Genomic DNA, 19,442 nt, shown 5'->3' on the forward strand with positions numbered 1-19,442 from the left:
TGAGGTTCAGTTCACATACCATACGACTCACCCCGTTAAAGCCTGCAGGTCGGTGGTTTTAACGTATTTGCAAACTTGTGTGGTCAGGACCACAGTCAACCTGAGGACATTTTCATCGGCCCAGAAAGAAACCCCGCCGCCCTTAGCCACCCCCTCTAGCACCCCTCACCCTTCATCCCTGGCAGCTGCAGTCCGCTCTGTATCTGGATTTGCCGCTTCCAGACATTTCACATGAATGGGTTCACACAGTATTTGCTCTCCTGTGACTGGCATGAGGTTTCAGTGTTCAGCCACATGGTGGCGCTATCAGAACTTCATTCCTCTTTACTGCTGCGTAATATCCCACGGTGTGGATATAGGGCACATACTCGAGTTATCCCCGGCTATTTAAATTTACGTACAACACACACAATTTAAAATTCAGTCCCTCAGTCACACCAGCCACATGTCAGGTGCCCGACAGCCACCTGTGGCTGGTGGACAGGACAGAAATTAACATCGCAGCGTCACAGAAGGCTCTGCTGGACACACGGTGGCGGATCGCAGGCTCCTGCCACGGCCACATCCAACCCATTCATTCATTCATTCATTCGTTCATCAGCATTTGTGAGCAACAGAAGTCGCTGCTCTGATGGAGCTTACATTCTCACGCAGGGGCACACAACCCACAAATAAGTGGGAGAGAGAGAAGGGACCGAGAGTGACCAGCAGTGGGGAGGCTGCAGCTCTAAGTGGCCCAGCCTCGGGCCGCTGGGCAGTGACGCTGAGCGAGGCCCTGAAGCAGGGGAGGGAAGGGCCTGAGGCCTAAGAGCCCGCAGCTCGGGGGACAGCGGGCGGGGCCCCTCACCTGCTCGCCTGTGTCTCAGATCTACAACATGCTGGTGGAGACGGGCGAGCTGGACAACACCTACCTCGTGTACACCGCCGACCACGGCTACCACATCGGCCAGTTCGGCCTGGTGAAGGGGAAGTCCATGCCGTACGAGTTTGACATCAGGGTCCCGTTCTACGTGCGAGGCCCCAACGTGGAGGCCGGCTCGCTGTAAGTGCCCCCACCCCTGCCCCCGCTGCTCCAAAGTCCCAGGGAGGCCTCGAGGCTCCGCTGACACCCAGACAGACGGGAGGCCGGCATTCAACCGTGCAGCCCGACCACGCCCCGGTGGCTCCTGTCGGGCAGGTGAGCCTCGGTGCCAAGTGAAACAACGTTCGTGTCACTTAGGGTGGATTTTGACGCATTGTATACGCCTGTTAGGGAAGGAGGGGCCAGGAGCCGTTAGCACCTGTGAAAACAGAATGTTTGTGGCGGGCGGTGCGCCAGGGAAGCGGGGAGCTGGCCCCTGTGCCGCCAGCGGTGGGAATGCCGCCTTCATTTCTGTCTGGCTGGGAGCCCCTGGGGCTGGTGGACGTCGGGAGGGATCCTGCGGCCGGGGTGAAGGGATGGGGTTGTTGTATGATCGGCCGAGCAGCTCAGGCCGCAGCGCAGAGGTAAACTGGCTCCCCAGCCATCCTTCCTCGGGGACCACGTGGCCCTCGGCCAGCCTTCTCCGTGGGTTAGCCTTTGGGATGCCACGTCTGCCAGCCAGAAACGCCACGTCGGGGGGCAGGAGAGGCGGGAGGCCAGGAATCTCGGCAGCAGCCTCCCCAGATCCACGGGGACCTCACAGACACCAACTGAGTGGCTCTTTGAGATGCAGATGAGTTGCCATTAAGTCACTTACTTGGTCCGACTTCCACCGGAGCCCGGACAGGACCCACGGCACCGACCGGGCTTGCTGCGGAATCCTCCTGGAAGGTGCGGCCCTGCCCGGCAGGGACTGAGAGGTCCCGCCGCCGTGGACGCCTGGGGGCCGTTCCGGAGGCAGGCCAGCCTCATCCCTCTTCCTCTGCCGACCGCACCACATCCCTCCCCGTCCTTGGTCTCGGGGTCCCCACCTGTCATCGGAGCTATAATAGTAGCTGTGTTTCTGTAGTGCTCATTCCTCGGGCCCAGGGCTAAGCACTTACACCCCTGTGTTCCTTTGAGCATAACAGCAACCCTGTGAGGTAGAGGCTGTTCTCACCCCTTTTATACCTCAGGAAACTGAGGCCCCGAGGTTGCATTGCCCGGGGTCACGTGCTCCTGTCTGCCACTCCATGCTCCCTCAGAAACCCTGCGCCACCCTGTGAATAGGAAGAAAGTGACCTGCCAGGGCTCTGTAGGCACTGGCATTACGGGTTTGGTTGGCCTCCGAGTCTGTGATCCGGTTCACGGGACCCACAACCACAACCCCACATGGACAAAACAGAGAGCGGACTAATGTCAGGTTTGGGGCTGAAGACACACGGAGTATCTGTCAGCCTGGGCTCCTTTGGTTGCAAGCAGAAGTGACCATCAAACCGGACAAGGCTAAATAAGATGAAGGGATGCAGTGACTAAAGTAACCGGGAAGTCCAAGGCCAGCTCTGGCTTCAGGCACGGCTGGATCCAGCAGCCCCACAGTCCCCGCAGGCAGCTCTCGTTTTCCATCTGTCGGCCCTATTTTATGTGAATTGGCTTCATTCTCGGATGCGTTCTGTGGTGGCAGAGTCACCGTGACTGTCAGCCATCTGGCTGGCAAAACCCAACAGTGGTCTGAACAGAAGCCGGAGGATGGTAGTCACTGGCCTGTCACGTGCCCCACGTCCTCGCTCACGGGTTGTGCAAGTGCAGGCGGCGGTGAACTCACACAGCCTTCCCCCCAGGCTGTTCCCCAAGTGTCCTTGCTGGGGGCGGCTCCATGGCAGCTTGCTCCTGCAGTGAGAGATGAAGGAGACGCGCTAGCAGGACAGTCTCATAGTGGGTAACGTGAGCAGGGAATGACACCAGCTGCCCTTGCTGTATTCTATTGCCTTGGCCACAAAGGTGTGAACACCAGGGGTGGGCGTCACCGGGCCACATAGTCTGTCACGGGGTTTTTCTGGAACTAAAGGGAGAGAGGGAAAGTGCTCTGCTGGAATCTGGAGAAAGAACATTCTGGCCAGAGCAAAGGCCCTGAGGCCAGACTGTGCCTGGCTGTCAGGGGCAGCACTGGGGCCGGTGTTGCCCTCAGAGGTTCAGAGAAGGGTCCAGGGGAAGGCCCTGGGTTTGGGGTAGCTCTTAAGGGTGGGTGCCTTTTGTTCGGATATTGGGAACAAAGAAGGCATTCCTGGCTGAAGAGACAGCCAGGTGTGGCCTGTGAATCCAGCCCCTGTGTGTGTCTGGGGCACAGAGGTAAGGGGGTCGGGGCGGGGGGGGGCAGGGTTCAGGTGAATTGGGCCACAGAGGGGATCACTAAGGGCTGAGATTCAGGGAGTGGCACGGTCCCAGCTTCCTACCTGCAGGGCCCCAGTCCCTGGCCACCTCCACCCCTCCAGCCGCCCCTCTCCTCAGTGATGGTCTCCCTGCCTCCCCAAGGAACCCCCACATCGTCCTCAACATCGACCTGGCCCCCACCATCCTGGACATCGCAGGGCTGGACATCCCCTCGGATATGGATGGGAAATCCATCCTGAAGCTGCTGGACGCGGAGAGGCCCATGAATCGGTGAGGAGGGGAAAGGGGCGCTGGTCTCCCCCAAACCCCTGCGTACACTTGTGGCCAAACTGAGTGGGTCTGGTGGGGGGACCTCTCCACGAGTCAGGAGCTGGGGTTCCAGGGTTCCCCACCCCGACCACTTCCCCGCCTGGGGGAGAAGGATGCCCCCTCTGAGATTCCGGCTTCCCATCTGGAATATGGCCAGGGCGACCAGTTGCAGACCCTAAATTTGTGTTCAACTTGAAACAACAGGAATTAACACTCATGCAGCACTTCCTGTGGCCAGGCCGTGTGCTGAGTACTTTGCATGGGATTTCGTCATTTAGATCTTTATGACCCAGTGAGGTGGGCTTTATGCTGGTGCCCTTTGACCAGTTTGGAAATTGAATGCCAGAGAGGTTACGTGACTTGTCGGAGGTCTCTGGGCGGGTCCGGCTCCGGCTCCGGCTCCGGCTCCAGCTTTCAGACTCCAGACTAGAGGCTGCACTCCCAGTCGCCATGCTCTGTGCCGTTGATGCAGATGGCGGGATGGCAATGTTCCTAGGTGTCCGGAGGCGGGAAAGGGAACAGGGATGGGGAGCAAAACTTAGGCACCTGGGAAGGTGAGTTGAGCCTGGTGGGGACAGGAAAGCAGGGGGACATAGCCACTGCTGTGGCAGCAGCGACACCTGGTGGCAAAAACTGTAACGTCCACTGGGCTCATGGCCCCAGGGAGCCGCCTATTGCGAGCTGGATGAACACGCCCTGCAGGGGACCCCGTCTGCTGAGCCTTCAACATGGGTGTGGACTGGGCAGGTGGGAGGAGCAGGGTACCTGGGAGTCAGTGCAGGATGGAAGCTGCCGCAGCCTGAGCCTGTCTGGGAAATGGAAACGAGAGTGACCCAGCGTCAAGTGCAGTTAAGTTCCCCAAATCCAGCTACAGGGGGTCCAGGAAGGCATCCTCCAAAACACAGTGCGAGTCCCCCCAAGTCGGGCAGCCTCGCCACCCGGTGCTGCCTAAGGGAGTTGCACACACGTGACTGAGTGTAACTTCCGCCCGGGAGGGTGGGGCATCAAAGCCTTTCCCGTCCCTGCTCACCCCGTCTTCCTCTGGGACCCCAGGGTCTGTGCTGGCTGGGAACCAAGGCCGGCTCTGGGCACCGATCCTGCTCCTGGGAGAAGGGGGCGGGGATGTGTGAGGCCCCCACATTGATGAGAAGATGGAGGTGTGCTTTTCCCCCAGGTTTCACTTGAAAAAGAAGATGAGGGTCTGGCGGGACTCCTTCCTGGTAGAGAGAGGGTGAGTGCTGGGTCCTGAGGAACCACCCAGAGCATTTGAGCCAAGTAGCACCCAGGTCCCCCCACATCCCAGGCAGCTTCTGGCAGCCCCCCTGCACCCATGGTGTGAAAGTTCTCACTGTTGCGGGGGGGGGGGGGGGGTTGTGGTTATCATACCTTCCCATGGTGTCTGGCACTCGTGTCCACGGCCTCAGCCACGAAAGCACATCTGCTGTTCCTCTGGTTGGCGCAGCTTTTGCATCTGGAGGCCACATGTTTGGTGCTGCCTGCGCAGTGTCTGTTTATTGCCAGTGCATGCACTTGAGGAGGTTTCTTATAGAAACCCCCACTTCTTAAGCTCCTTAACGATCAGGAGAGTGGCCAGGCTGGCGCCACACTCGTCCGCAGGCCACGCGCTCCTCCAGAGCCGGGAGGCCAGCCCTGGGTCCCGTTCTCTGCCCCACAGCAAGCTGCTCCACAAGAGGGACAGTGACAAGGCGGACGCCCAGGAGAACTTCCTGCCCAAGTACCAGCGCGTGAAAGACCTGTGCCAGCGGGCCGAGTACCAGACCGCGTGCGAGCAGCTGGGACAGGTGAGGAGGCGGGGCTCAGCCCTGGGGCTGGGGACAGGTGCCCCTCCACCCTTCCTTCCCCTCCCAATGGCTGCCTCTCTAAACGTGACCCAGGCCTGCTCCTCAGGCACTGTTCTAGGCACCGTGGCAACAACCTTGAATGCCATCCACAGAAAGGGCGCCCTCCTGCAGCTGGCGTTCTGGGGAGAGCTCGGCCTTGGGTTTATGCCAAGAGCCCACAAGTGGTTCTGAGCTACGAGAAACAGCCAATGAGGCCAGGGAGCCTTTGCCCACCTGGGATTGTTGTCAAATCCTGTGCCCCAGGTTAAAGGTCAGGCGAACCCAGGGCGGGGGAGGGGCAGGCATCTACAATCCAGAACAGATCATTAGAGCACAGCTTAGCTGCACAGAGAAGAGACCAGAGGTGGGGTGCGGGCCCAGACCAGCTGGGGAATCCCCCGTCTATGGCCCCTGGGCCTGTAGCTCTAGGGCCTCCAGGATCCCTGTCCAGATGTCCACCCACTGGGAGTGCAGCCCTAATCCTGCTGGGCCAGCCGCCCGCTCAGTGCTGTGGCCTCGCGGAGCTCAGCTGCGCCTTCTAGGAACGCCCTTCCCTGCGTGTGCATCCTGCGACGGGCTCACACTCAGCCACAGCCATGCAGTGCCCCCTCGGTGCCATTTCTGTGCTTCTGCAGTCAACACGTGTCTGTCCTTGAGTAACTAGTTCCAGGAACGCAGCCCTTGGGAGCCCGTGTCCCTACAAGGGCAGGGAGGGGAGTTCTCGGGGGGTGGGTGAGGGCAAGGGGGCAGAGTGGACGGCCGGCTCGGAGCCTGAGGCCTCGCTGTGACTTGCAGAAGTGGCAGTGTGTGGAGGACGCCACGGGGACGCTGAAGCTGCACAAGTGTAAGGGCCCGGCGCGGCCCGGTGGCAGAGCCCTGTCCAACCTGGTGCCCAAGTACTATGGGCAGGGCAGCGAGGCCTGCACCTGCGACGGTGGCGGGGACGACCAGCTCAGCCTGGCCGGACGCCGGAAAAAGTTCTTCAAGAAGAGTGAGTGTGGGCAGTTCGGGACCAAGGGGAGGGATCGCGTAGCCCCATTCGCTCATTGAAATAATTCCACGGGCACTCACAAGAGCCAGGGGGCTGGGGGCACAGCCAAGCCCCCGAGGATCCTCCGGCGCCGTGGGGAAGGGCAGGAATAGAGAGAGAACGGGAGAGCTGAGTGCTGTGAAGATGGGATGTAGAGGAGGGAGGGGCGGCGGATGCCAGGGGCCCATCACGTCACAGCGCAGGTTCTCAGACAGAAGGAGCCAAGCTCAGGTTTGTGTTTTCAAGGACCGTCTGGGCTGGGAGGGGCAGCAGCGGTAGCAGGGGACCTGTCTGAGCCTGGCCACAGGGAGGAGGGGGTGGGCTCTGGAAGGGACTTGGAAGCTCATTAGGGCCGGTCCTCGCTGCTCATGGAGTCCGTGTTTGCAAGTTCGCCAACCCCCTAAGCCTTATTTGTGGCCCCTACGTCACTACTTGAGATGCTGTCACGGTCATTTGCGGGCACGTGCAGACGCAACAACTCCGAGTCTCCCGGGTGCACGCTCCCAGGGGAGGCCGAACGAAGAGGTGCTGTCCGTCTCAGCTTCATACTCTACACAGGACCTCTTAATGTCTAGTTGGTGTTACGCTTTTCACGCCTGGGTATTTTCCCTGTGATCTCACTGTTTAACACTGCCCCCGGCCGTGCCGAGGTGCTGGCGTGTTCCTGAGTGCAGGGAGGCTGTGACACGCCTTATGGAGAAAGTGTGTGGGGCAGACAAGCTTGTGCAGGCGTGAGTTGTAGCTCTGGTGGCCATGAGCTCAATGAATCAACAGCACATCCTATATAATCAGAGGCTAATATGCAAATAGACCTAACGTTGGAACGACTGGTCGCTATGACACACACTGACCACCAGGGGGCAGACCACAGGAACTGCCCCTTGGTGGTCAGTGTGCTCCCACAGGGGGAGCACCACTCAGCCACAAGCCGGGCTGATGCCAGCCTCCGTGGCAGCGCTAAGGATGTTCAACTGCGGCTTGTGCCCACTCCCTGCAGTCGGATAGCCCCCGAGGGCTCCCAGACTGCTAAAGGGCGCAGGCCGGGCTGAGGGCCCCACCCCCACCCCCACCCCCAGTGCACGAATATCGTGCACCGGGCCTCTAGTATTTTATTAAATAAGGTGTCATTAGCCCTGGCTGGTTTTTCTCAGTGGTTAGAGCATCGGCCCATGGACCGAAGGTTCACAGGTTCGATTCCCAGTCAAGGGGTTGTACCTCAGTTGCAGGTTCAATCCCTGACCCTGGGTCGGGGTGCAAGTGGAAGGCAACCAATGGATGTCTGTCTGTCTCTCCCCTTCTCCTCTCTCTCTTCCACTCTCTAAAAAATCAATGGAAAAAATATCCTCAAGTGAGGATTAAAATAATAATGTTATATGAGCAGAGGTTCCCAGGAATCCAGCCCCGCATTGCCCCTGGAAGCAGGGTTTACTGCCTGCTAGTTCTGTGTTCTCGGTGGCTTTACAGAACATAGTTACTGCAGATGACAATGGGCTGCTTTGGAGTGGGGAAAGGCACCTCACCCAGCAGGGGCTGGCGGACAGGCAGTTAGAGAGCCAGCGCGGGGGGAGCGGACGTCCTCTGGAAGACTCAGCTGTCACCCGAGCTGGTCACGGCCCCCCACCGAGCTCAGCTGCCAGGGGAAGAGTGACGTCTGCCTGTCGTCCACATGGGAGTGCGCCTGTGCTTTGAAAGTGCCCAGCCACTCCATGCCTGCGCAGGTGCTGAAGAATGTGCTGGTTCTGTTGTGTGTATCCTCCAGAGAGCCTTGTAAAGCAGGTTCCGTTGCAGGAACACAGCTCATGCCCCGTGGTGGCCGCCCCTTGGCTTGGGATTCACCCCAGCCATTAGATTCCAGAGCCTCAAACTGCGGCCCGCCAAAAACATTTATCCGGCCCGCCGGGAGTTTTTGGCGCCGCTGCCTGTCCTGCTTAGCAGCCGACTCGTCTCAGGCCCGCAGTGCGCATGTGTGGAATGTCTGAGGGACAGTGAACTGGCCCCCTGTTTAAAAAGTTTGAGGACCTCTGGCCTAAGGGTTCCCAGGACACCTCGAAGGGAGGGCATCTCAGGGGCCCTGGAAACAGACGGGAGGGTGACACGGAGAGTGAGTGGCATGGTTTCAGTCCAGGGAAAGGTTGACATGGGCTGGCCAGCCTCTTCTGTGAAGGGCCAGAGAGTAAATATTTGAGTCTTTGCAGGCTAAACGGTCTCAGCCTCAAATACCCAAATCTGTCACTGTCCAAGCAAACGCCCTGGGACCAGATGAGTGGCTTATTTAAGCATCAGGCAGAAGGCCAGATATTTTGAGGACCCCTGGGCTTGTGGCTGGAGGTGGAGGGTGGGAATATACAAGGCAGCTGGCTCTGGGCAAGCAAGACAAAGGCAGGGAGAACCGGGGGGGGGGGGGGGGGGGGGGATGTAGTGAATGGCCTCAGGCAGGTGACCTGTTCCCACAGGGAGATCCGCTCAGGAGGGGAAAGCCCAGGAGAAAGTTGCCCAGGCCCAGCAAAGGCCCAAGGCTTTCCTGAAGAGGCGATGCCTCTCCTGGACTTGGGCCCTAGATCCTTTGATTCACGGAGTTTGAAAAATGGAAGGTGCCAACATCTGTCCCCAGTGAGTGGGCAGCAAGGCCAGATCTGGAAGCCTGGGGCCACTTGGGAGCAGGAATCCCCTCCTCCCTTCCGCCAGCCTCCACCCAGTCCTCGGGCTTTGGGCGCCACCTGGTGGTCATATGGAGCCAAGCAGAAACCTGAGCTGTGACTGGCTTGGGCCCTTCTCTAAAACACAATGGCCAGCCCTGCCTGGTTTGGCTCAGTGGATACAGCCTCGGCCTGTGGACTGAAGGGTCCCAGGTTCCATTCCAGTCAAGGGTATGTACGTTGGTTGCGGGCACATCCCCAGTAGGGGGTGTGCAGGAGGTAGCTAAATCAATGTTTCTCTCTCTTCCTCTCCCTCTCTGTAAAAAATCAATAAAATATATTTTTAAAAAAACAATGGCCATCTAGGACAGCAGGGTTTCGGACTTCGTGATGTGCAGTTTTAAAGCAGAAAGGAGTGGTGGGGGCCAGGGCCAAATTGAGAACATACTGCCACGTCTACAGGGGCAGCATGTCAGCTCCTGCCAGGAGCGGCCTGTGGACCAGGCAGGCAAGCCCATCCGGTTCTCTTCAGTAGCCGGGAATCTGCACTCCTCCGTGACCACCACCCCCTTTTTCTTAGTGTTAGCGATGTGACGCTACAGATCTGAGCTCTGCCTTTAGCCTGAATGCCCTCGGTGTTCAGCAGCTTAGAGCTTAGAAAAAGCACCTTCCAGTCCCAGCTCACGGCCCACCCGGTAGGAGCAGCATCTGGCTCTCAGCTGGGAAAACTGGACTCAGGGAAGCGAAGTGCCCTCCCCAAGCCGCTCCCTGTTCCATCCGGAAGACTGTGCAGCCTGGCTTTTGTTTTTCCAGTTCAAATTCATGGGTTTTGTTTTTTGTTTCATTGCGCTATAACTGACAGACAACATTAGTTTCAGGCTTACAACATAATGATTTGATAGTTGTATATATTGCAAAATGTCCACCAAGTAAGTCCATTCACAAATACACAACACAGTGTTATCAACTTTAGCCACCATACAGCACATCCCCAAGACTTTATAGCTGGAAGTTTGTACCTGTTGACCGACCCCCTTCACTCCCCAACCTCTGACAACCACCAGTCTGTTCTCTGTTATCTATGAGCTTGAGTTTTTGGTTTTGTGGTGGCTTTAGAATTCACCTATAAGTAAGAGCATATGGTGTATCTTTATCTGACTTACTGAGTATAATGCCCTCAAGGCCCATCATATTGTAAATGGCAAGATCTACTTTTTTACGTTCCCCACTGTACATATGTATCTACCGATAAACACCTAGGTTGCTTCCATACTTGGGCTATTATAAATGATGTTGCAGTGAACATGGCGATGCATATACCTTTTCAAGTTAGTGTTCTCATTTTCTTTGGATAAATATTGAGACGTGGAGTTGCTGGGTTAACTGGTAGTTCTATTTAATTTTTTGAGGAACCTCCATACTGTTTTCCCTAGTGGCTGCACCAGTTTACATTCCCACCAATCATGCATGAGGGCTCCCTTTTCTCCACATCCTACCAACACTTAGACTGTTTAATAATAGCCATTCTAACAGGTATGAGGTGATGTTTCATTGTGGTTTTGATTTGCATTTCCCTGATGGGCAGTGATGCTGAGCACATTTTCATGTGTCTGTTTGGCCATCTGTATGCCTTCTTCAGAAAAATGTCTATTCAGGTCCTCTGCCTATTTTTAAATCAGGTTGTCCTTTTACTCTTGAGTTGTATAAGTCGTGTGTGTGTGTGTGTGTGTGTGTGTGTGTGTGTTACAGATACATTTTTAAATTTATTTCAGTGAGGAAGGGAGAGGGAGAGATAGAAACATCAAGGAAGGGAGAGAATCCTTGATCAGCTGCCTTCTGCACACCGCTTACTGGGGATCGAGACTGCAACCCAGGCATATGCCCTTGACCAGAATCAAACCCAGGACCCTTGAGTCCACAAGCTGACGCTCTACCCACTGAACCAAACCAGCCAGGGCTGTATAAGTCTTTATACATTTTTTGATATTAACCCCTTATCAGATAGTTTTTATTATAAATGGATGTTGGATTTTGTCAAATGCTCTTTCTGTATCTACTGAGATCATATGATTGTTAGCCTTCATTTTGTTAATGTGGTGTATCACATTGATTTGCTGGTATTAAACCATCCTTGCATCCCTAGAAAAATCCCATTGATCATAGTGTGTGATTACTTAATGTACTGTTGAATTCAGTCTAATATTTTGCTGAGTATTCTTGCATTGTGTTCATCAGGGACACTGCCCTGTAACTTTGTGTGTGGCACCCTTTGGTTTGAGCATCAGAATAATGCTGGCCTCGTAAAGTGAGTCTGTAGCGTTCCCTCTCCTACTTTTTGGACAGGTTTGTTCTTACTTCTTTTGAATGTTTGGTGGAATTCACCAGTGAAGCTGTCTGGCCCTGGACTTCTGTTCCTTGGGAGGTTTCTGATTACTGGTTCAATCTCCTTTATGTTTTTATATCCACTTTACTTCTTTTTTAATTGAGATAAAGTTCACAGAATATAAATTTTATCATTTTTACAATTGTAAAGTATACAGTTCAGAAGCATTTAATGCACTCACAATGTAGTGCAACCACCGCCTCTAGTTCTGACACATTCCCACTGCCCCAAAAGGAAAACCTAACCCTCTCCCCCATCCCAAGGCAACCACTAATCTGCTGTGTTTCGGTCTTTACCTATTCTGCATATAGACTCATACAGTATGTGACCGGTTGTGTCTGGGTCCTTCCACACAGCATACTGTTTTGGACATTCCATCTGCATGTATTATCGCTTCATCCCTTTATGGCCAAATACTCTATGGTATGGATGCACCAGTTTGTCCAGTCATAGCTCTTTCTTGAGATTACCTTATGCCAATTCCTCCTTAGCTCTAGGACTTCCGTTTCCCCAGTTAACTCGCCTTGAGTCCTTCCCACTGGGGTCCAAGTCCTGCTTCCTGGGTGGCAGGTTTCCTGAGCCTGCAAGTCTCAGGCAACACGGAGCCTCTTGATTGGGAACTGTGGCACCACCCAGATCAAGGGTCTGCTGCCCAGGGCGCCCAGCCAGCCTTCCAGGCCCTCCTGACCTACCTACCTTCTGATGCCCACAGAGTACAAGGCCAGCTATGCCCGTAATCGCTCCATCCGCTCAGTGGCCATCGAGGTGGACGACCAGGTGCACCATGTAAGTCTGGATGAGGCATCCCAGCCCCGCAACCTTACCAAGCGGCACTGGCCAGAGGACCAAGATGACAAGGACGGCGGGGACTTCAGTGGCACTGGAGGCCTTCCGGACTCTTCAGTCCCCAGCCCCATTAAAGTCACACATCGGTGAGAGTCCAGGCAGAGGTTGGGGGTAAAAGGGACAGGCTGGGCCCTCCTCACCCCCTCAGGGCCACACATCACGTGATCCCTTCTCTCGAGCAGGTGCTACATCCTAGAGAATGACACAGTGCAGTGTGACCTGGACCTGTACAAGTCCCTGCAGGCCTGGAAAGACCACAAGCTGCACATCGACCATGAGGTGACCCTAGTCTGGGCAGGGAGCAGTTCTCACCACACTGGGGGTGGGGGGGAGGGGGTGAAGCCAGGCCCAGGGGAGAGATGTCCCCACAGAACATGGGAAAATTACTCCGTTTCTTTGCTGGGAGTCTGGTAACTTCAGGTGGAGCCAGGGAGCCCCCTCTGCACCCACAAATGTGGGCAATGGCCAGGGGCCACCCCTTCTCACCCAGCCGCCCCCCTCCCGAGTTTCACAGCCTCCTCTCTCACTCAGATCGAAACCCTGCAGAACAAAATTAAGAACCTAAGGGAAGTCCGAGGTCACCTGAAGAAAAAGCGGCCAGAAGAATGTGACTGTCACAAAATCAGGTGAGGAGGCAGCAAAGGGCCCCCAGGAAGGTCCCTAGCAGTCAGGTAGGACCACTCCTGGGAACATAGCATCCCTCTGTGACTCCTTTCATTACTTTTACCTCCTTAAGGCCCAGGGGAGAGACACAGAGGCTGCCCTTCCTGTCTGCTCCCTCAGGGTAAAGACAAATCATTCATTCACATCCCCACTGTCAGCCACTGGCACATACCCTGCACCCCCCCCCCCCCCCCCCCGCCAGCCAGCCGCCCGGACTCATGCACTGCTCACAGGCAGGCTGCTGCTAGGGAAGCTGGCTCCCAGGAGGGAGAGGGCCTCTGTGGATTGCCCCTCAGGAATCCCATGTGGCTGGAGGTCCCATTACCAGCCCAGGGTACCCTTGGCCCAAGGGTCTGCACTCCAAGAGCAGCACTGTCCAAGATAACTTCGGAGATGATGGAAATGCTTTTATCTGCTGGCCAGTATGGGGGCCACCAACCACGTGTAAGCACTTAAAATGTGACAGTGTTGCCGAACCGGTTTGGCTCAGTGGATAGAGCGTCGGCCTGTGGACTCAAGGGTCCCGGGTTCGATTCCGGTCAAGGGCATGTACCTTGGCTGCGGGCACATCCCCACTGGGGGGCGTGCAAGAGGCAGCTGATCGATCTCTCTCATCGATGTTTCTGGCTTTCTATCCCTCTCCCTTCTTCTCTGTGGAAAATCAATAAAATATAAAAAAATAAAATAAAATAACTTTAAAAAAAAAATAAAAAATAAAAAATAAAATGTGACAGTGTAACTGAGGAACTGAATTTATAGTTTTGTTTAAACTGAAATAGCTACATGTGGCTACTGTACCAGACAGCCCAACTGTAGCATCTCGGCTACAGTCCCAGAAAGGGATTGTAAAACATGGGTGCCCCCATGGCTGGCCCTGTCCTGACCAAGCCTGAGGTGGGCGGGGGGTGGGAACAACCACCTGGTGATGCAGAGGCTGAAGCCACACAAGCCAGGCACAGCTTCCAGCCTAGGCTGACGTACACCTATCCCAACCTTCTCTGTGTGGCCCGAGCCTCCAGCTAGGGGGTTCCCAGCTCACACTTGCAGGAAGGAGCCAGGCAGGCAGGGAGCTGCCGCACTGGCGAGATACCCTCCTGTCACTGCATCAGAAAGAGGGACCGTCCCGGAACCGCACTTTGTACCTACCCAGGAGAACTGTTCTGTAAGCAGCTTCTGAAACCTGGGGTTTGGGTTCTGTTCCAGTTACCACACCCAGCACAAAGGCCGTCTCAAGCACAAAGGCTCCAGTCTGCATCCTTTCAGGTAAGGGTGGCTTAAGGCCCGGGGGGAGAGAGACAGAGGCTGCCCTTCCTTAGGCTAAAACAAGGAAAAGTAGTCCTGGCCTTTCCCTGGGAAGCTCAGGACTGACTCCCAGATCAACAGAGGTGTCCAGTAACCACCCCCCGCCCCCCGGTGGCTGGAGTGGTTACTGCAACCCACCATGCAGGTGGGACACAGGCCCAAGAAACTGGTGTGAGCCAGAGTCCCAGCTGCCTCCTAATTCTCTCCACCACTGTGCTGCCTCGGAACTGTAGTGGGACTTGGGGGTCCCTCTAGGGCTGTGCTCACAGCTCTCTGGCAAGAGGAGCAGAGGTTCAGGGTCAGTGGCCCCTAGGAGGCTCCAAGGTGGGGAGGCCAAGAGAGGTGTGGCCCTATTTGCCCACAGGAAGGGGCTGCAGGAGAAAGACAAGGTGTGGCTGTTGCGGGAGCAGAAGCGTAAGAAGAAACTTCGCAAGCTGCTCAAACGCCTGCAGAACAACGACACGTGCAGCATGCCGGGCCTCACATGCTTCACCCACGACAACCAGCACTGGCAGACCGCGCCTCTCTGGACACGTGAGCAAGCCCGGGGCCAGCAGGGCAGCTTGGGCCACAGGGACTTCTCCAGGACCTCAGCTTGCCCCCTTGCCAGACCCTTCAGGTCTTTCGGGAACAGGTTCCCTGACAACATCAGGGGTCAGCAAGTGCTCCCAACAGGCCGCGGCTCAGGGGGCCGTCCTGGACAGGAATCCCTGCTGGCAGACTGGGTTTCCTCCTGCAGGCACGCTCAGGGCATGCTCTCTTCCCTTGGCAGTGGGGCCCTTCTGTGCCTGCACCAGCGCCAACAACAACACGTACTGGTGCATGAGGACAATCAACGAGACCCACAACTTCCTCTTCTGTGAATTTGCAACCGGCTTCCTCGAGTACTTTGATCTCAACACAGACCCCTACCAGGTACAGACAACCCATGCTGGAGAGAGATACATGGGGTTCAGAGGTGCTGGCATGAGGCCTCCATGCAGAAGCGATAAGTTATCTGAGTCTCTAAGACAGAAGTGAGTTGTGAAGCCCCGAAGAACTTCGGGGTTCCATCTTCCTGCATCTGCAACCTAGACCTTATTACAGCCTCTTCCCTAGCGAGGTTAACGCGGGCTGTGTGGGAACTTGGGAAGGTTCCTGGACTGTAGGGTCCTCAGGGCCAGGCCAAACCCTGTTGGGTGCCTGCAGGGGCAATAGCAAACACTCATGCAGCACTTCCTATGTGTCAGGTGCTTCCATATATTAAATCACTTGTGGCCCAAAACACGTAAGACAAAGAGGAGCCACAGAGTCTGGTGAGTGGAACCAGCATGTCTTACCTCAACGGATGGTCACTACTGAGCTCAGCACTACAGCTTCTCAGCAGTGTGGCCTTGGCACCCGCTGCTCTCCAGTGTTCCAAGAGAAGGCTGAAGTCAACTTTTTACATGAAATCTGACTTTTAAATGCCAGCCATTCTATGGTCTGCCAGTCTTTCTCCTTAGGTAGGTCATCCCTGTGTTTACAAAAGGGCTTGGCAGAGCATGTAGGTTACTCAGTCATCGGTAGCTCCCAGACTAGGCAGGGACCCAGGGACTGTGATGGAAGGCTGCTTAAAGGCACAGTTTCCTAACCAGTGGCTCCAGGAGCTCAGTGTTAAGCACACAGGTGGTTTTACACTCATGAGTTTTTATCCTCATGAAATGAGAGCCTGATGGGGCTAGAGGCAAAAAGTAGTCCTACCTGTTCCAAACTGGCTCCTGCAGAAACAAAGGTTACCATCCCATAGCACCTGCTACTCCCGACCTGCCTGCAGTCAGTGCCCTGGTTGGGAGCAGAGGTGGGGGTGGGGGGCCAGCACTCACCTGGCTGATAACCCACCTTCCTTCCAACCAGCTGATGAATGCAGTGAATACACTGGACAGGGATGTCCTCAATCAGCTACATGTACAGCTCATGGAGCTGAGGAGTTGCAAGGGTTACAAGCAGTGTAACCCCCGGACACGCAACATGGACCTGGGTGAGTAGACGCCCATCGTGGGGCCTGTAACCCGGCAGGAAGGAGTTTGGGTTCACTCTGGCCCGAAAAGTGCACCTAGAATCACCAGGAGTTGATGAATTCTCACCATGGCTAAAAGTCACCTTCCCAACATCCACCAAGTGCTGCTGTCCTCGTCATACGTGCCAGCCGCTGTGCTGATGACCCTGTGACAACCCTCTGAGGTACACCTGGCTGTCCTCACTGTATGGATAAGTAGAGTGACTGGTTGGCTGACTCCAAAGCCCACGCACTTGGTCACACTACCATATCCTCTAGGGGACTTGCCAAGAGCAGCACACGAACCTCCCACCACCTGCCTTTCTCAGGGCCCTTGGCTTTCTGTAGCATAGGTGTTCGTGCCCGTATCTGCCTCCCCCACCATGACCAAGGTCAGTGTTGAAGGAATGCATCAGTAAAGCTCACCTAATTAGCCCACTCTGCCTGCCTAGGGAACACTGTCAACACCATGGGTTTGTGACGAAATGCCTTCAGTGTTTAAAAAAAAAAAAAGCAGTTATAAAATTCTTCATTGCTTGTTCCATACTTACTCTAAATTCACTGTTTCTGTTTTGTTCGTTTCTCTTGTTTAGGACTTAAAGATGGAGGAAGCTATGAACAGTACAGGTATTTGGTTTTGTTTCTAAAGCCTCAGAATGGCCCCATGTCGAGGCCCATCCTTTAGTCTAACCTCTGTGACTGCCCTTTCTCTGGTCTGCCAGGGGCCTGGATCGCCCACCAGTGATAGGTGTCACCTAAGAGACCATCTTTGTATTGTTCTTTGGGGGTAACTCTTTCTTTCTTGGTGATGGTTAACACTCATTCTCCTTTTGACACTTGAAAACTTAGGCAGTTTCAGCGTCGAAAGTGGCCAGAAATGAAGAGACCTTCTTCCAAATCACTGTGAGTTGAGGAACCAGTTTACAAATAGAGACCTGGTTCTGGCTTGCTTCGTTTTGCCAAGGCTATTCTGTGTGCATGCCAATTCTTACATATCACTCTCATTTGTTCCTACAATGAGAGGGTAACAGTACTGTACGTCTTTCCTGTGAAGTAACATCCTTGAGTACATTTCATGTTTTAGGTTAATATCCTGTCTATATATACTGTTGTTCTCTACAAATAATCTGTGCCTGCTAAACTCAAGGCATTCCTTAGAAGATGCGAAGCACTTAAATATTGTAACTGCCAGACACCTTGAAGGCTGTGGCTGCAGAAGTGTTACCTGGTCCTTATATAACCAGCTGGGCAGCTTCATTATATCGTCACCAAAATGTCCGTGCTGCACACTCCAGTGCTAATAGAGGCTGGCAGGGGGCTGAGAGACTGTTGCAACCTCGAAGGTCACCTCTAGTCTAAAGAGAAAGGCACAAATGCAATGTAACTTAAAATCCTCTGATTCATCAGGGAAATCCAGAAACTCAAATATGTGTGAGAATTTTTTTAACATTGGCAACTAATTTGACATTAAGTTACCATGCAGACAGACAAAACGCCTTGATGAGCTGCCATTTGCAACCTCTGGCCTGTTCATTTCTCTCCTTATGTGCGGAGAAACCTATGCAGCTTTAATAGGGCCAACTAAGCATGTCTCTGGTGCTCCCAGAATTAAGGCACATAACCTTCCTCTCTCATATTCTCCTTGGCCACTATTCTACCCCTATCTTTAAATGCCAACAACTGACAATGTAGATATGAGGTGGTAGCAAGCCTGGTCTGAGGGACCTAGAAATACTCCTTCTCAGCAGCCACATCCTTGAAGCAAAGCTGGCGCAGCTGTAGGACTGAGTAATCATAGCAGCATGACAATCAAATACTGAGGCAAGTCTGCTTTATTCCACAGGGGACAACTGTGGGAAGGCTGGGAAGGCTAAGCAGCATGGGATGGACCTCCCAAACAGAGGCATCATCTGACCATCCAGACAATGCAAAACCCTGTGTGATTCCAGGCAGACTATGCTGTTAGCCAGGAGACCTGAGAGACACAGAACTTGCTTTCAGTCAACATGGCAAATTCTGGAAGAGAACTACCACGAGTAGTGCTACTTCAGGAAGTCCATTTTTGCCCTTGCTTTTGCTTTGGATTGTACCTCACCAGCTGCACAAAATGCATTTTCATAAAAAAGTCACCACTAACCCTCTCCAAGGCTCACAAGGGAAAAAGAACAAAGAGAGATTTTTTTTTTTAATTTCCCAAAAGGTGAAAAGTCACTGGAATATTTTTTTTTAAGTCACAGGGGAAGACCAACCCTATTTTAAATCCTCTTATCTTTTGGTTTGTCGCAAAGAACGACCTAAGAGGCAGGACAGAGGCAACGTGCAGATGCTGGACGGTGCACAGTCGGATAGCAAGTCAATAGCACAAAGAAGTGACACTTACCTAGCACTAGAGCCCTGGCTGCCTCTGAAGAAACGGACTTCACTGTAAATATGTGACTATTTACATGTAACCGGTGTGGAACTTAGGGGATCTAAGAAGAAACCCAGTTTTGAAGCGTGGTGGTGTCAATAAACGCTGTGGCCAGTGTGAGAGAAAAGCCCTGCAGTGTGGACAGTTCTGTTCCCAACCAGGTACCATGGCCCCTATGCCTGTGTTCTCTCTCCCAGAACCAATGTTTTCGGAAGTACTGAAAAGAAATGAAGTTGATGTACAATCCCACATTTTAATGAAGTTGTATTTGTAAAGAAATTTTGTAGTCTAAGTAGTGTCATACAATGTTCAGAACTTCAGCCAATGACCAGAAGTCAGTATGAGGTAACCTTTGACATTTTGTAAAAGGCTATTCTTGGGAGTTTTGTTTTGCTTTTTTGTGGGTTTTTTCCCCCTTGAAATCACTCAAGACACCACCAGTCAACAGCTTTTTCAAAGGAGACACCCTGGACTTGAGTGGTTTTTTAAGGGAGAACAGAGGTTACAAATTAACGACTAAAATTTACCATATTTCAAGGAACTCACAGGTAAGTCTCATATTACACCAGCTTTAGGACCTCATTTTTAAAATGTGTTAAATCAAATGCAAAGCAATTGCTAACCCCTTTCTAACCTGGTGAAGATAGCTGCTAGAAACAGGAGGAACCTCAGCCATCAACTGATCCAACCCATTTCTCATTCAATAGATGATCCCTTATAGCTCACCTTTTGTA

The 19,442-nt window shown here is 54.0% G+C and overlaps 1 protein-coding gene across 2 annotated transcripts in view; it reads left to right on the forward strand.

Annotated features, from left to right (window-relative positions):
- SULF2 (sulfatase 2) overlaps positions 1–18,957 on the forward strand; it is a 96,484-nt gene extending 77,527 nt beyond the window's left edge. For both annotated transcript variants that reach the window (XM_070420777.1, XM_070420778.1), the window contains exons 7-21: positions 867–1,042; positions 3,413–3,541; positions 4,755–4,811; positions 5,256–5,382; positions 6,217–6,412; positions 12,183–12,402; positions 12,499–12,595; positions 12,848–12,942; positions 14,183–14,242; positions 14,646–14,815; positions 15,054–15,196; positions 16,157–16,280; positions 16,892–16,925; positions 17,148–17,201; positions 18,142–18,957. In XM_070420777.1, the coding sequence (XP_070276878.1) occupies positions 867–1,042; positions 3,413–3,541; positions 4,755–4,811; positions 5,256–5,382; positions 6,217–6,412; positions 12,183–12,402; positions 12,499–12,595; positions 12,848–12,942; positions 14,183–14,242; positions 14,646–14,815; positions 15,054–15,196; positions 16,157–16,280; positions 16,892–16,925; positions 17,148–17,201; positions 18,142–18,172 (1,713 nt within the window). In that variant the 3' untranslated portion in view covers positions 18,173–18,957. The remainder of the gene's footprint in view (positions 1–866; positions 1,043–3,412; positions 3,542–4,754; positions 4,812–5,255; positions 5,383–6,216; positions 6,413–12,182; positions 12,403–12,498; positions 12,596–12,847; positions 12,943–14,182; positions 14,243–14,645; positions 14,816–15,053; positions 15,197–16,156; positions 16,281–16,891; positions 16,926–17,147; positions 17,202–18,141) is intronic.
- Positions 18,958–19,442: the final 485 nt, after the last annotated feature.

This window comes from Myotis yumanensis, unplaced genomic scaffold (assembly GCF_028538775.1).
Source record: "Myotis yumanensis isolate MYYU_CA2020_CCGP unplaced genomic scaffold, mMyoYum1.0.hap1 SCAF_7, whole genome shotgun sequence".
In the NCBI taxonomy this organism is placed as follows: domain Eukaryota; kingdom Metazoa; phylum Chordata; class Mammalia; order Chiroptera; family Vespertilionidae; genus Myotis; species Myotis yumanensis.